This window comes from Haliotis cracherodii, unplaced genomic scaffold (assembly GCF_022045235.1).
Source record: "Haliotis cracherodii isolate W230 unplaced genomic scaffold, xgHalCrac1.p SCAF_12, whole genome shotgun sequence".
NCBI lineage: Eukaryota > Metazoa > Mollusca > Gastropoda > Lepetellida > Haliotidae > Haliotis > Haliotis cracherodii.
In genome coordinates, this window is record NW_027266267.1 from 10267824 (window position 1) to 10283332 (window position 15509).

The 15509-nt window shown below is 40.9% G+C and overlaps 2 protein-coding genes across 2 annotated transcripts; one reads left to right on the top strand and one right to left on the bottom strand.

Moving 5' to 3' along the window:
• Positions 1-6257: 6257 nt before the first annotated feature.
• On the bottom strand, positions 6258-11521 carry LOC139456986 (uncharacterized). Its single transcript, XM_071238445.1, has 4 exons — positions 11309-11521; positions 11003-11176; positions 10774-10866; positions 6258-10334 (listed from the first exon to the last, which is right to left on the bottom strand). Exons 1-4 carry the CDS (start codon positions 11519-11521, stop codon positions 6258-6260), a joined length of 4557 nt encoding a protein of 1518 aa, XP_071094546.1.
• Positions 11522-12145: 624 nt separating this feature from the next.
• Positions 12146-12697, top strand: LOC139456987 (uncharacterized). Its single transcript, XM_071238446.1, has one exon. The coding sequence runs from the start codon at positions 12146-12148 to the stop codon at positions 12695-12697; it is 552 nt and encodes a 183-aa protein (XP_071094547.1).
• The last annotated feature ends 2812 nt before the right edge of the window (positions 12698-15509 follow it).

Consider the following 15509-nt stretch of genomic DNA (forward strand, 5'->3'; position numbering starts at 1 on the left):
ACTCTGCTGCTATCTCTAAGCAAGTTCAATCTTCATCTGTCTCGTGTCAGACGGAATTGACTTGGGTCAAATCTGATCGACCCGTGGCAACTACAACTGATATCGAGCTTGACAAATCTAATGCTCCTACATTAGCACCACCTACAACATCTCAGGCAGAGAGTCAGACTCCTCCTGACTTAGTACTTAAACGACCTGCAACTGAATCTGTCCATCGGAAAAAAAATGAAAAGAAAAAGTCCCAAAGAAATAAACCATCCAGGAATCTCGACCTTTCAGAGGTGCCTATCCACAACTCTTACAGTGCTCTGGAAGTAACTCCATCCTCACAGCATACTGATGGGAGTTCTCAACCCTCACGTACCCGTGAGAGATCGACTATTGAACCACCATGAGTCATTCACCTACTATACTCCAATGGAATTGTAGAGGACTTAGGAATAATTTTAATGACCTTCAATTATTGATACAGGATCTCTTTATGCTTTATGTCTACAGGAGACATACCTCAAAAGTACAGATAAATTTGATATTAGGCAGTATAACTGTCATCATTCATATTCCCCCCCAGGTGACAAAGCAACTGGAGGGTCGTCTATCTTGGTTAGACAGGGCGTGATTCACAGCCCTGTTGCCCTCAATTCAAATCTTCAAGCTGTTGCTGTTCGTTTAACTTTGAACATTGTCTTTACTCTGTGTTCCTTGTATATTCCTCCATCTACTTTGCTTCGTCAATCTGATCTTCAAAATCTGTATGATCAGCTCCCCAAGCCATGTATCATCGTGGGTGATCTGAATGGACACAACCCCCTGTGGGGAAGTGTTACCACAAACAATAAAGGGAAAATACTTGAGGAATTCATTTCTGATAATAATTTGTGTATATGTAATGATGATTCGAACACCTATCTACATCCTGCCACTGGAACATACTCAGCACTTGATCTGTCTCTCACAGATTCAAATCTGTTTAACGAGTATGAATGGCTTGTCCATGATGACCTCTGCAGAAGCGATCACTTTCCCACCATTCTTAAATCTGTGAACCCGAATCCTGAAACCTCCACAGCCAGGTGGAATTTTACAAAGGCCAATTGGTCATTGTATGAAACATTGTGTACTGCAAAATTAATCCCTCATCATTTTCAAAATGTTGAAGATCCGATTCAATTGTTTTCAGATCAGCTCCTTGCAATAGCTGATGAGGCAATTCCTAAGTCCTCTGCAAATCCTCATATTCGCAAACCGTGGTTTACCTACGAATGTAAACAGGCACGGAAGTGTAGGAAGAAAGCTGAACAGTTCTTCCGCCGACATCCCACTGTTCATAATTTAGATCAAGTAAATATTACAAATGCAAAAGCTCAGGCGGGCTTATAAACAAAATAAGCGCCAATCTTGGAGGAACTACGTCTCCAGGATAAATTCCCGTACTCCTATATCCAAAGTATGGAACATGATACAAAAAATTAAAGGCAAAGGATCAAAGACTACTGTTCACCATCTTAAGGAAGGTGATCAGTTATTAACTGATAAATCAGACATTGCCAATAAACTTGGTGAAACATTGGAAAAACATTCATCATCGTCTAATTATGTCCCTGAATTCATAAAATATCAGAAACAACAGGAAAAGAAAACTGTTAATTTTAACTCTGATAACGGGGAGGACTATAATGAAGTGTTTTCCTTCCATGAGCTAATTACAGCCCTGGGGCAAGCTCATGATACAGCGGCTGGTGCTGATAATATTCACTATCAGCTCCTAAAACATTTGCCTATATCATGTCTAGAAACACTTTTAGATATATTTGACCAAATATGGACGTCGGGGAATTTTCCTCCTTCTTGGCATAATGCCATTGTAGTCCCTATCCCAAAACATGGTCGGGATCATACAGATCCATCAAATTACCGTCCTATATCTTTAACCAGTTGTGTCTGTAAAACCATGGAGCGAATGGTAAATAACAGATTAGTTTGGTTCTTAGAAACCAATAACCTACTAACAAATATTCAATGTGGTTTCCGCAAAAATCGTAGTACTATTGATCATTTAGTACGATTGGAATCGTTTTTGAAAAATGCTATTGTTAACAAACAACATGCAGTGTTTTTTGATCTTGAGAAAGCTTACGACACTACCTGGAAGCATGGCATTTTAAAAGATTTACACGAGTTTGGTCTGAGAGGCCGCTTACCACATTTTATATCACAGTTTTTAACCGGCAGGCAATTTCAAGTCCGAGTGGGCTCAACCCTGTCTGACCATTATAATCAGGAGCAGGGTGTCCCACAAGGAAGTATTTTGTCAGTTACTCTATTTAGTATTAAAATAAATAGTCTTTCAAAGGTTTTAAATGATGCAGTGGATGGGTCACTTTTCGTAGATGATTTTAATATATCTTCTCGTGGTAAAAATATGCACACTATTGAGACAGCTACAATTATGCCTCAATATAATACAGAAATGGTGTCTAGAGAATGGGTTTAAGTTCTCCAAAGTCAAAACAAACTGTATCCATTTTTGCCGCAAATATAAGCCGCATAAAGACCCTGAACTATTTTTGGCTGGTTTTCCTATTAAAGTTGTTAAGGAAGCCAAGTTCTTGGGTATTATATTTGATAATCATCTAACATTTTTACCACATATCAAATATCTGAAGATTAAATGTCTGAAGGCAATTGACTTGTTGAAAGTTGTTTCTCGTTCAAAATGGGGAGGGGATCGGACAACACTCCTTCATTTATATCGTTCTCTCATCCGTTCCAAACTCGATTATGGCTCTATCATTTATGGTGGGGCCTGTAAAAGCAACTTAAAATTATTAGATTCAGTACATCATCAAGGCCTGAGACTTTGTCTTGGAGCCTTTCGAACTTCACCAGTCGATAGCCTATATGTAGAGGCCGATGAGCCATCTCTAAAACAACGTCGAATCAAACTTTCGTTACAATATGTGACTAAATTGTACTCAAACCCTTCGAATCCAGCATATGATTGTGTGTTTAATCCCATGTATGCCAAATTATTTCAATCCAAACCAAAACTTGTTCCTCCTCTGGGGTTCAGAATTCAGCCACATATTACAGCAGCTAATATTGATCTTTCTATTATCTCACCTTCCCGGCTACTGTCTACACCTCCTTGGCAACTAGTTAAACAAGAGGTAGACCTAACTCTAACTACCCTAAAGAAATCTGACACCAACCCATTGGTATATCAACAAGAATATGCCCAATTAAGGTCCAAATTTGATTCTCATCGATCTATTTTTACCGATGGTTCAAAGGATGGTGGCAAAGTTTCAAGTGCCACTGTCATTGGATCTAAAAGAGTGTCTTCGAGAATTCCTGGTACTAGCTCTATTTTTACAGCTGAGGCCAATGCTATTCTTATAGCATTGGAATACATTCAAAACCAATCATCTCAACAGTTCATCATCTTTTCTGATTCCTTGTCATGCCTTCAGGCCATACATAATTGTTCTTCAGATCATCCGCTGATTCTTAATATTTTAGAATTGAATAATACCCTCGCCACTGCCCAATACGACATCGTATTTTGCTGGCTGCCCAGTCATGTTGGAATTGCTGGTAACACTATGGCTGATACTGCTGCAAAGGCAGCACTCAACAAATCAGTAACACCACTTCTTTAACCTTACAGTGATTACAAGCCAATAATTAGATCCTACATCACAGATCTAATGCAAAAGAAGTGGAACACTCAAGTAGGTATAAACAAACTTTATGCTATAAAACCAACAATAGGGTATACCTACTTGGGTTGCCATTCGAGACGAAGTTGTTTTGCAACAATGTCGTATTGGACACAGTCGATGTACACACGAGTATCTTTTAAAAGGTGAAGATCCTCCATTTTGTGTCCCTTGTGATGAGAGAATCACAGTCAAGCATGTTTTGCTTGACTGTGTTGATTTTTCTCTCATAAGGGGCAACTATTATCATTCAACGTCTTTCAAGGATATTTTTTATAATACCAGTGCTCATTTAATACTCGGATTTTTAAAAGAAATACTATTATTTGATAAATTTTGAATTGTTTTAGAATAGTTGGATATTCTTGTCAACTGAAATGTACGAAGGCGGTGCCACTCAGGGGGTTAAAGTAGTGTAAAATTATTGTCCCCCTGACTGTGGCACATGAGTCCATCTATATTGAAGTAATTAACATCAACTAGTGTTTTAATTCCTTGATTGTGTTTTGATTTTTTAATATTGGTTAATATTTCATACAACCACACGTGACCAAAGTGATGACATAAATCCTGCTGGGAATCATGCAGGAAGCAAAAGTACTGTAAGTCCCCATGATCCCTAGTTAGGTGGTTTAGCTTTGGTTACCAGTGGTCTATAGCCTGGTTTTACTTTCTAATAACTAATACACTGAAAACTTCTTTGTTTTGATATTGCTCAGGTAAGTTTTATGTCTACACTGTGATAATTACCTTACTGTTTTACTGTCCTTTGTCGACAGGTATTTTTATAATAATAAACTTGTTCTCATCGCGATATGGCTGCAATATTGCCGATGCGATGTAAAATCATAACTCACTCACTCATTAAGCCACGATGTCGTATTGGCCATTCAAGATAACTAATGAATATATATTGAAAGGTGAGGATCCTCCATTCTGTATCCCTTGTGATGAAAGAATCACAGTCAAGCATGTACTGCTTGACTGTATTGATTTTTCTATCACAAGGGATACATATTTGATTGCAACATCAATAATAGATCTTTTTAATAATGTTTAGTCTCATTTAATAATTAGCTTTTTAAAAGAAATAGAATTAATAGATACGTTTTGATTATAATATATATAGTATAAAGTAAGTGATTTTTAATTTGGTAGAATGAATTAATAACTGAGATTGTTAGTGGCTGTGTCCTCACGTTGAAGTATCGTAAAACAGTTGGTCCCCTGAGAGGGTACGTGAGTCCGGTATCATTCAAAGTATTTTTTTCATTTCACTTTGATTTTAATCGTAGTGTTATTGTTGTTTTAAACTGTTTGGCTAATCTTTCTGACCATCGCCAGTTGCCAGAGGGATGGTGTAAATCCGGCTGGGGTAGCATGTAGGTACCATAAGTCCCCATGGTCCCTAGTATGGTGGCCTAATGTTGGTTGCTGGCGATCTACTGCCTGTTTTTATAATGTGTCGTCAGTAGTATACAGTGCACTTATGCCCGTTTTTTAATTGCAGCCCTCCCATTGGCTGATTTCTGCCCGTCATATATTGCAGCCCTCCCATTGGCTGATTCTACCCGCAGGGTCCCACCTCCCAACCCAGAGTAATGACGTCATATATTTCTACCCGCAGGGGCCCCTCCCCCACCCAGGGGTCCCACCCCTCCACCCAGGGCCCCATCCCATTATGATTTGAGCGCTGATATGTAACTTATTCATAATTAAACCTAGTGAATGCTATTCTAGACTTAGTGCATACTAAAATAAAAGAATTGTGTTGAATTTTTTCTGCCCTGTGGTTTTAAGTGGAGCTTAGCATTTACACGTCTCCTTTCTCCAACATTCTCGAGTCGAATGGTCTTCTCGCAGTGTTGACAACACTCTAAATCACGTGACTAGTCTAAACCAATCGCTAATGTACTCCAGACAACCACGTGACTGTCGGTAAGCGTGGACCAATCAGATATTAATATCCAAGGGTGTTGACCACACGCTAAACCACGTGACTAGTCTAAACCAATCGCTAATCTACTCCAGACAACCACGTGACTGTCGGTAAGCGTAGCCCAATCAGACATTACCACTCATTGGTAGCACCCGTAATAACGATATTACTTGCCCGACTACTCGTCGTGTCAAGTAAATAAAAAAAACATATGCTATTTTCATATGGTAACAATAATTATTTATTAATGAAAATATGTACAGAATCAATACCATAAAACAATTCAAGCTCTTATTATAAAATGTTTTGCAACAATTAGGCAACAATAATCGAATTAAATACATACATTCATACATACACATATAGTTATAAAACAAACTTCAGTATTGTTACATGGTATACACAACGATGACGTACAGTAGTTGTCAAAACTGGAATACAGGTATTAATCAAGCCTCAAATAATACAGTGTATTCAAAGTGCAACACGTATAATGTACAAACATGCTGATGACTACAGATACATATTTTTCACATGAAATATAGTAATAATAATATATACAGATATCAAATGACAGTTAAAAAACTAAAAAGAATCTATTCAACCCAGCCATAAGGTAGCGTTTCTGCCTGTATTCCCTCTGTATTTGAAAGCAGTCTACGTTTTGTATAAACACGTCTGTATTTCTTCGACACGTGTTTAGACACGATTTCATTATTTTTTCGCAGGCCTCCCCGGATTATCTGAGAAGGATAATCAATGGTTATTGTATCTTCACCATTGTTAATAATCAACTCTTTCATGGTCTCCATGTTTAATTTCTTACTGGCTTGATAATTCAAAGTGAAGCCTCTCACTTTACAGGTAGTTTGTGTACCGTCCTTCCTGGGTTTGGCTAGCAAATAGCTATAATTCTTCGGACCGGCCGATACGAATGTTTGAATGGAATTCCCATCCAATTCGTCTGTAAGTTCTCCTAGAGAATCGCCCAGCGGTGGATTCCATTCTTCTGGACGGTGTACGTAGATCACGCTGTCTGTATCGAAATAGAGCACTCGCCGGTCCAATGGTTTTATGTAGCTGTAAAGCTTTAGTCTAGCTTGAGCAGTCACCCAGGCGGCGATGACAACATTGGAAGCCGAGTGCGGTGTGAGATAATCGTTCTCGGGTTCATAAGAGACGAACAATAGGTTATCATTGATCACCAGTACGCTCTGTACCCGTAAGCTTTCATCCAATAGCATATGAAAAAACGTCATTGGATCGGACAAATATTCTGATTTAGTAACCGATTCCTGTTGAGCCAGTTTACCCCAGAAATTATTGAGACAAGCCTTGCCCAACATTCTGAGTCCAGGGTTTTTCACTACGTTTGCCTCGTTAAGTCTCACGCCTTCTTTGTCGAATATGGTCTGGACATACTCTTGAAGGTTTTCACACTGTTCGGGAGGTCCACTGGCTTCTTGCTTCAACTTGAAGAAATTGTTGACATAGTCAGTGAATAATCCCCCTTGCCTGCTGTCCTTGTCATACTGTGCAAATTCCTCAAAATGCCAAGCCTCGAATATGTGTAGAACTTCATAGTCGCATTCCCTCACAGCTTCCTGAACTTCTACCGTGGCGTAAGTCCCAACCCAGGCTCTCTCCTCATCGGTGTGGGAACACGTCTCCTGCTGTTGAGAGTCAGCACATGTCCTACATAAGGGGAACATGAGTTTGCCACAGGTTCTGTAGGGAAGCAGGGGATGGTATAACCGCTTTGGTGGGAGTATGCGACACATGACGAGACCATGTAAATCAAACAGTCTCGACACGTCCGGCTTATCTACTATCTTTGGATGACCCACTGGGTATCTACCGTATTTGTTGATGTATGGGTAAAGTGAACACACATCCACATACATGATTTTTTCATCTTCCCCAGCCTCATGAAATAATTTGGTAGCGTTAGTACGCCCTCCAAAAAAAGCATCGCGGGGGTTCAAAGGCATGGGTAGATATTCAAAACCCTTGAGAAAATTGCCTAATTCAGGGTTCTCTTTTGTCTGCCCTTGAAAACCGCATTCCCATATAGTCACTACAGCGTTGACCTCAGGATGGTTTCTTAGTAAAGCCAGTCTGAAGTGGGTTTGATGTAAAGTCTCGGCCATAGAGATTCCCAGGGTGGGATGAGGCTTACTTCTACTGGTTTTATAACATCTAGCACAGCCGTGCCAGAAACATCCCAAGTATTCGTACACTGTTTTTGTCTTCTTGTCGAAGCCATCTACGCTGTAGGTTTTTCCATTGGAACAGTGAAATCTCATTTCACCACCATTTCGTGAATGTTGTATGTCCAAAGTTGGATCAACATTCATTAACCACGCCAACCACTGTAGTGACTGAATAGAATAGCGAACATGAGGTCTGTAACCCAGAGGTGGGATAATGGCGATCGTATTTTCAGGAAGATAATTCTGTCTGTAAACCAGCATACAGGCCATGGGGAGGGTTATCGCATCGTTAAAGGGATCAACCCGGTTTTGATCGATAAAGAGTTGTCGGAAGGCAGCACATCCTCTCCTCAAAATATCGACATCACTCAGACAGTAGGCTAAAATTTCTTCCCCCATGTCAAATACAGCATTTTGGGCTATCTTGCCATCGTACCATTTCATGAAAGCTTCTCTATCCGTGATAGACATGTTGTCAGCGCCATAACTCTCAACTGGGGGATAAGGTCCGACGTAATCTTCATTGGCAGCAGTATTGAAGAAATGAGGAAAGTAGCCCTTCTGCAGCTCCGACAATCCAAAGGTCTTCGGGAAGTTTTTAAGAGGCATGGAGAGGAAATTTAGTGAATCTTTAAAAGTCACTCGACCAACCTTCATTTGCAGTATTTGCTGACCACGCATAAGTATCTCAGGAGGTTTCACTATCTTCTTATGAAGATACTGTAGCAGAAGGTGACCGTCATATCCCCTATAATTGTGGGCTATGGCTATAATGGCCTCTTCCTCATCATCGTCCCCTTCATCCGTACCATCCTCAGAGTCACCGTCTGACTGTCTCTTTCTTTTCTTTCCCTTTTTCTTCGTTCCACCGTCGGCAACCCTGAGCAACCAGTCGCCCATATCGTTCAGCGAGGATGCACCTTTAAATACCTTGACTCGGCTTGGTCCCTCTCCTTCAGCTCGCCATGGACAGGTATCGCACAAGTTGTCAGACTTGTTTCCAATACATCCCCCACACCCTAAGTGTGTCACGCATAAATTGGGCACGTGTTTACCGGTGTCTTGAGCGGTCTCGAAATCGTAAAATATGAATCGACGTTTGGCCCTTTCCTGGGGTATATCGCGTTTCCTACAATCTCGAGACGCTCCCGGCATCCCTTGGAGCAACTGCTGCATCATTTCCTCATCCTGTATTGGCTGGATATAACATCGATGGTCCAGAGACAAGGACTGCTTGCAAATCTTACAGTCTCTGTTTTCCGAACAAACGTGATCAATCGACGTTTTAAATTCCTCCAGACATTGCTTGCAGCGATGAAACACATCACAGATAGACGCTCCATCGATGGCTCGTGTCAAATGACGTTGATAGCATCGGACATTGACGAACCATCGATTACAGGTCAAACAGCTCACACCCATGTTGATCTTAGCCCCGCAAAAACCAGGCCGTTTACACTGATAACAGTGGAAGTCGCGGGTACATTTATGATTGTTGACTGTACTGTAGCCAATATCGCAAACTTCGCAGTATCCATTATATCCAGTGAATCCTGTCATGGTAGTGATCACGTCATAATGATTGTCATTATGAAACAGATGTAGGATGTTTTCAGCATCTACAACGGGGGTTTTGTACATCAGCTTGTTGAAAATATCTGCTGAATATATCTTTAGCTGATAAGTAGGAGCCAGGTGTCTGCCTAATGCTTCCCATGTTTCCCGACCTAGACACGGACCCACGACAATCCCAGCGTTCTGCATTAGGTTAATCGCTTCATCTCTTTGCCTGTCACCTTTCTTACGAATTTCTGTCAGGGATCTGAGCTTTTTACGCCAGGCGACATAATCGGGATGTTTTCTGTCCAACGGTTCGGGTTTTGAACAGTAGTGTATGGCTGTCACAAGGGCCCTAGCAAAACAGAGATCATCATTGTTCCTTATCTTCACAATAGACCTCTTCATATCTTTAAAACATTCTATACTTATTGGAGCTTTTTTAGATCTATGACCTCTTCCTTCGCCAACACGGTTTGGATCCTCGACGTGTAAAAATTCGATGGTCATAGTATCATCTACCGCGAGATCGACATTACTTTGATGAAACTTTTTAATCAGGTTCATAATGTCTTCTCCTCTTAGCTCTATATGGCGACGGAAACCTATCCTCATTGGAGCGTCCAAAGCTGGATGACGAATAGCTAACCCTACTCTGTCATTATCTTGACCATCTACCTGATGACGTAGATCCTCCAGTATACGGTCAAACATCCTTCTCAAGACGACTGGTAAATTCTCGGGTCTCTGAACATTTAACCACTCACGATTAAATCGCAAGCGGTAGTTGTTGACATTGAGTCTGAATCTTCGAACCCTCTGTCGTTCGAATATCTCGAGTTCGTACGGTTCAACTTCACCCCCCAACTGTTCAACGTCTTGAGTACTATCAGTATCTTCACCCTACAAAGAATGATAATTGATGCTATATTAAATAACTTGAATCGGCCATAAATAATAAATATAATAACTCGTCTACATCGAAGAAATATATTGTCGAGAAATAGTTATACTCAAAGTAGCATGTGAACATAAGTAAAACGTGGAATTCAGTACAAATGTTTTATTACATTCTTTTTAATCGTCAGTAAAATTCACCAGTACTGACCTCTGATTCTTCCTCGCTCGTGGAAATCATGAGGTTTCCCACATCACAAGACATGTCTTCCGATGTATCGCAATTGATCAGTTCCTTGAACGAAAATATAGGAAATAGTAAATAAAGATTTACCAGAATACACCTCAGTACACGTACATCGTATACGAATATATTTATAGAAAATAGATTACATAGAGCCGAATACGTTATAAAACACTACTTTTATACTCGGTTTAAACATACCTCCGTATCCGTATTATGATCGCTATCATCCTGGGTGTCATAGGAAACGGTAAATATTTCGTTGTCCCAGTTGCCGGACCACGAAACCTCTTCCTACAATAGAAAATATAATTCAGGCTATTTTATAGTATATGCAAGGTTTTCATACTCGTTAAACAATTTGAACGGTAAGTGGTTGCACGCTTTGACTAGCTCAGAAAAAAACAAAAACAACCAAAAAACAACATACCCCGAAATCCGATTCAAAATCCTGACTCTGTTCAGCGGGAACGTTTTCAACATTCGCAATTATGACGTCATCATCATCTTCCTCGTTGACCCTTTCGGCTTCCAATAGTCCTGCCAATAGCTCCAAATCAGTGACGCCATCGCTCCACGAATCAGTGTCTGTTTCAGATGCTTTCTAAAATAGCGGTAATAATTCCATACATTACTAACGGTACAATTACACACGTTTTTGTTTTTTTACATAATAAATGTGTCTATAAAATACATTAGCTACACACTAGTATTTTAGAAAACAATTCAAACATACCTCAAGATCAGCTTGCGTAGACATTTCTCGTTCTACATTCTCTAAGTGTTCTACTAAGATCGAGTCATCATCGTCATTTTCGAACTGATCTTCAACAGTGACCGATAGTTGATCCTCTTCTTCCTCGCGGAGATGTTCTAAGAAGGCGAGAACTTTGTCTAGGTTATCAGAAGTCAAAGTCTTCAGGTACTCGGTTATTTGTTCCTGGGCCATGATCGTATCGTAGAAATGTACTTTCGAAAGGCGCACTCACCAGTTAATATAGCAGTTAACTACCTGTCATTAAATGTCATGTATGGACGATAACGATCAAACAATATTATGCTGACACGACAGCCGGATTCAATTACGAATGCATCGATGTTAAAGGAGATATCGAGGACAAAGAGAGGTCACGTGTCCTCTCACTAATTAAGTAAATAGTTGTCCTTTGTAATACACTGGTCAGTGGAAAACTTACCCCACCACTTTGACACCTAGTCACAGGCACAGATGGGTCGACAGCATTCTCGTCGCCACGGCTTTTCATTAAAATAATTCTTATCATAAGGGTTGACCAGCGGTCATGAGTCGAAGGGTTACGAGTTGGAGATAAACTTAATACATGTAATATCATTGAATGACACTGGACAGATCCTGTCCAGATACTGTCCAGATACTGACCCGATACTGTACACATGCACACCAGCTGCTAACCAGATGCAGAGAATTGTATAGGTAATCTAACTTGTGCTATCTAATAACTACGTTTCTCGGACAATGGGCGGAGATTTAAGGCACTATTTATTGGCGAACATCTACGTGTTTCATTCCTGCAGCAAACTACTCTTTGCAAACATGTCAGATAGCTCACGTCCCGTCAACGGTCAGCGCTGTCACCTGGAACTCGGCAATGATGTGTTCGTGGTAGCGTCTACTTGGCGAGGTGTCCTTAAAATTCATGTACGTGAATACAGAAGGTCGGGGGAAAAGTACATCCCAACCAAACGAGGTATTACCTTAACATTACAACGGTGGAATGAGCTCGTGTCAAACAGATCCAGGATCGAAGAAACTATAGAAGGCGGTGAAGGCGGCGAAGGCGGCGAATTCAAATGTCATCTCGGCGGGAATGTGTACGCTAATATGCAATCAGACTACCCCGGACTGGACATTCGCAAATGGTATTGGAATGGCGAAGAAGACACGATAAAACCGTACAGCCGCCCGGGAATTAAACTCTTGCCAAATCAGCTGGAGAGTCTGCTGCACTGTTTTATTGCGCTGCCCGATTATGTGCCCGAACTAAACATAACCGTACCGTGTTATATGGAAGCCGACCATATGAACCAAATGGGTTATTATATGTGTTCGGAGTGTAACCCGAATGGACTGTCGGTGTGGAACTAATACGTCGTTACCGATGACCCCTTTACCTGTAGCGTCGGTCATCCTGACAACTTTGTTCCCGTGACGTCTACACGTTTTCTAAGAATAAACATACATCAATCGTTCTCAATGTTTTTTGTCTTTATTCTGACCGTCTCTAGTGGTCATTTCAGGTGTCAATATTGCTGGAGTATTGCTAAAAGCGGCGTAAAACCATTCCCACTCACTCACTCACTAAAGCCAATTTCACCTTTGTCTTTATTCGATATTTATAACGTTTTCTGCTCGGGTGTTCGACATTAGGTGGACTGCCGCCGACATGTCAGGACACGTAGAACTATCGTGGGATACATTCACGTTTAAACACCCTTTCCGCGTATTGATAAGTGGAAGTAGCGGTGTTGGAAAGACAACCTTTGTATATAAGTTGCTGCAGAGTTTAGATAACGATTTACCACTGTGCGAAAAACCCGATGTCATCGTGTGGGTATTTAGCGAACAACAGGTTCTGTACGATGAAATATCGTCTTTCTGCGAGAAACACGGTATAACCATATATTTTATACGTAACGTCATCGAAGCAGAAATGTTAGTTCGAGATAAGAGTTGGATAGTCGTAGACGATTTTCTGGGCGATATTACGTCAGAGGAAGAGTCAGAGTTACTTAGATGGTTTGTGAAAAAGTCGAGTCACAGAAATGTATCACTGATATATTTACAGCAAAATTTATTTGCTAAAACGAAACACCATCGAGCTATAAGTTTAAATAGTAGTCATATGGTAGTTTATAAAAACCCGAGAGATGGGTCTCAAATCGAAACATTAGCTCGTCAAGTATATCCCACGAAAATAAAATTTATACGAGAGGCGTATTACAAGGCGACGAAATTGCCTCATACTTATTTGATGTTAGATCTGACTCCCGCTACACCCGAAACGTATAGATTTAGAGGGAATATATTTGACGGGGCAATAGATGTATACATACCTTACTCGTAACGCAAACACGCGTTACCTTAAAGCGCTACGTTACGGTATATAACTGTCAAAATAATGCGCTAGTGTTTATCCATAACGTTACATCCATTGCCTTAAAGGGGAACGGTATAACGATGCTAGTATTATAAGAGGTTAACCCTAGAGGTCTACGCGCATTGTCTCGTGGTACCGCTGTTACGCCTTAAAGGGCAGCTCTACGTATAAAATCAGAACTCGTAGTCCAACCGTATGGGTATAAAGGGTGACACTGTCGACCTTAAGAGGTATTAATACACGAAATTACCTCGCCCTCATCATTCGATATCGTCATGGCGTGGTGTCAACAAGGTTGTAAATCGTGGGACCGCGTGCATAGTGCTGATAAGGATGGAGCCTATAGTAGCGAAAGTTGTAGTAGCGATTCCCGGGACAGTAGTGACGAAAGCGCGACGTCTGAGTACGACTTCACCGACACTAGTGACTACGATACATCTACAACTGAAACTAGTTCGGAAGAAGGGAGTAGTACCGACACCGACGATGAAAATGTTAACGTAAATCCGGCGAAAACGATCGATAATCACGTGACTAAGCCGAAGACGTGCGGGGTACAAAAGAATAAATCTAACGCTAACCGTCTCAAATTGAAGCTAGACATTCCTCCGGCTACATCTTGGGAAGAGTCATGAATAAGAGTATAGTGAAGAAAAATGCCGATATATTACACTTTATGTGTAGAGCGACGCCTCGCGTTAGAAACAAGCTTATACGTCATTTACCTAAAGAAGTCGTAGACGCGATATCCGAGGTAGCGTCGAATATATTTCTCGGACACGTACCGATGAGTGTCAGTCAGAGAAAATCCTTACTCAAACACAGAACAAAACTACACGAGCTCAGAAAAAAGCGAGGGTCTGTAAAACATAAAAAACGAATACTACAGCAAAAAGGAGGATTTATAGGGGCATTAGCGGCAGTTTTAGCGCCTCTGGCTATTAAGGTGTTGTCGGGTATAGTATCGTAATGTCATCGGATCAAGCCAGACGTATGATTTTAATCCCCTATTCTCTATACGAGACTCTGACGCAAAAACGGGATAACGGTATATTGAAAAAAGATTTTATTTTCAATCAGTCGAGGAAAACTAATTTAAACGAGATTCGAGAAACGCTGGAAAACGACGACACTACTTCCTATGACCGGCTACAGAAATACAACGGTCTCTTAGAAAAAGCTTTAAGTTTACAACGTCGAGCTAGAATACAGGAGGAAAAGCCGCGAAAGGCATTATCCGTCGACGAAATACCGCCGAAGCAAAAGCCAGTCCAGACCAGTCACGACGGATTTAGCGTAGTGTCGGATACGTTGCAAACTCTACCTAAAACGTATAAAAATACCGCTCTCTCGATACTGGAACGCATAACAAAACATCCTAGATTGGGGTGGGACGAATATGGGAGGTTAAAGGTCGATGGTCAGTCTTTACGAGATCATAGGGTTGCCGATATCGTAAGGGATTTATCTCGCACTAAAACGACAGCCTCGCCCCCTAAGGGTTGGGATATCGTCCTGGGGTTATTAAAGGAACAGGGTTTAAATAGGGAGATGATAGGTAATAGGCGACGTTGGCGAGAGTTAGAGTGGCAGTACGGGCACGAAGACACTGAACATGAACAAATTTACACCTCGAGTCCCAAGAAGAAAACAAAAAGTTCGAGAAAAAGTTTATCGTGGGAAGCCACGCATTCTAAGTAAAAAGTGGTCTGATTGGTTAAAAAGAGTTTATTACGACAGAAAGCATGTCGCGAGTTATGGCGGCGTTACACCTTTAATGGATGCTATAGGTCGGACTAG

What these genes read in the sequence shown, in the direction of transcription:
- LOC139456986 (XM_071238445.1), bottom strand. Translation starts at nt 11,521, where the DNA reads ATGGCCCAGGAACAAATAACCGAGTACCTGAAGACTTTGACTTCTGAT. An exon ending in CTACGCAAGCTGATCTTGAG is followed by an intron (nt 11,177 to 11,308) that starts GTATGTTTGAAT and finishes CCGCTATTTTAG; the next exon opens with AAAGCATCTGAAACAGACAC. An exon ending in ATCATAATACGGATACGGAG is followed by an intron (nt 10,335 to 10,773) that starts GTATGTTTAAAC and finishes CATTCTTTGTAG; the next exon opens with GGTGAAGATACTGATAGTAC.
- LOC139456987 (XM_071238446.1), top strand. Translation starts at nt 12,146, where the DNA reads ATGTCAGATAGCTCACGTCCCGTCAACGGTCAGCGCTGTCACCTGGAA.